Below are 1,739 nucleotides of genomic sequence, written 5' to 3' on the forward strand. Positions count from 1 at the left end.
ATATATATATATATATATATAGGTACATAGGTATATATGTATAAGGGTATAGGTACATATATGTGTAGATATGACATATGTATATTTAATGTTTGTATATCTATGTATATTTAATGTATGTATATATGTCTGCATGTCTGGGAAAACAGACAATAACGATGATCTGTTGCCCATATTGTATGAGTGAGTGTCAGCCCCTACATGAACCTGTTTAACAAAGTCCTCCCCCTCAAGCCTTTATAAATCAAACCGTTTATACGCACTACCATTGACATTGCAGCCTACATGTGCTCACCACCAATATCTCGGTATTGGCTGACAACCTATTGAGATATAGCTTAAGGCTGAAACTTGTTCCAAACTCGTGTGTTTCCTTAATAGGACGATGAGGAAGACGATCGGGACTACGATGACGATGATCTAGATATCAACACGTTCTATGGCATTTTGGAAGCACCATGTGTGATCATACGCAGCATGCGCGTAGACGGGGGTTCGTGGCATTTGGAGCGCATTCTGACAGACACTCAGCCCAGGTATACAGATACGTACACTTGTATATTCTTTATATACATAGATATATATATGTGTGTGTGTGTGTGTGTGTGTGTGTGCCTGTGTCTGTGTCTGTGTTTGTGTGTCTGTGACTATGTCTGTGTCTGTGCATGTGTATTTGTATGTATATATATATATATCTATTTATCTATTTATATATATATATATATATCTTTGTGTGTGTGTGTGTGTGTGTCTGGTTGATCTTTGCTATACATATAGTACATATTTTATATATATATATATATATGTATATAAGTTATAGGCCTGTATGGACTAACCAATCAGTTAACCCATCTTATGGAATTTTATCAGCACTGTGTGCGGACATAAGGAACACTTAAGTTTCAATATTGCAATCGTGAATTAGCTTATCCCTTCTAAAAAAAATAGATGTAGGCTTCTCACATGTGCAAGGGCTCCTGTCAAACCATAGACTATACAGTCCACATGTAGTATACTATCAGTTCTCATACGTAGACTATTTAGGCGATTTCGAAGATATCTACGGTAAGACATACATTTTGCAGTTTCAAAATAGGTTTTCTTTGTTTGCCCCGTTCTACTGCAGGCATATCATCATGTACGATCCTGATCCTGCCGCCATCCGACAGGTAAATTTAAAGAGAGTTTTGGAAGCTATTCTGGGACAACTCGGATTTGATCTCATGCATTTCTCGCATACTCGTATCACCGCAAGAAAACAGTAAAATCTATTATAATATAACTGTTGTCCAAAATAACATATCTTTCAGGTTTAGGAATTCCTAAATCAACAAATTTTCCCGATTTCTAATCTTCCCAGATTGAGATATTCCGCAGTTTACGTGCGGGCAAGTTCCTTCGCGTATACTTTCTGTGGTACAAGGACTCAGTCGAGGCACAGAGATATCTGACCACCATTCGCCAGGTATTTGCACACAGCCCCATACTAACAACCATTATCACGCATGAGTGTCGTAGTATATGTATATGTATATGTATAGGTATAGGTATTTGTATTTGTATATGTATTTGTATTTGTATTTGTATATGTATGTATGTGTGTGTGTATGAATATATGTATGTATGTATGTATGTATATCCATATATATATATATATATATATATATATATATATATATATATATATATATATATATATATATATATATATATATATATATATATATATATATATATAT

At 34.5% G+C, this 1,739-nt stretch overlaps 1 protein-coding gene across 1 annotated transcript; it reads left to right on the plus strand.

Moving 5' to 3' along the window:
- Positions 1–381: 381 nt before the first annotated feature.
- SARC_15372 (hypothetical protein) lies at positions 382–1,265 on the plus strand (the record flags this gene model as incomplete). Its single annotated transcript, XM_014290506.1, has 2 exons — positions 382–536; positions 1,127–1,265. Coding segments are annotated over 2 exons (294 nt in total), but the record flags the coding sequence as incomplete, so codon positions are not given.
- Between the last annotated feature and the right edge of the window lie 474 nt (positions 1,266–1,739).

The sequence above is a fragment of the Sphaeroforma arctica genome (assembly GCF_001186125.1).
Source record: "Sphaeroforma arctica JP610 unplaced genomic scaffold supercont1.6015, whole genome shotgun sequence".
In the NCBI taxonomy this organism is placed as follows: domain Eukaryota; class Ichthyosporea; order Ichthyophonida; genus Sphaeroforma; species Sphaeroforma arctica.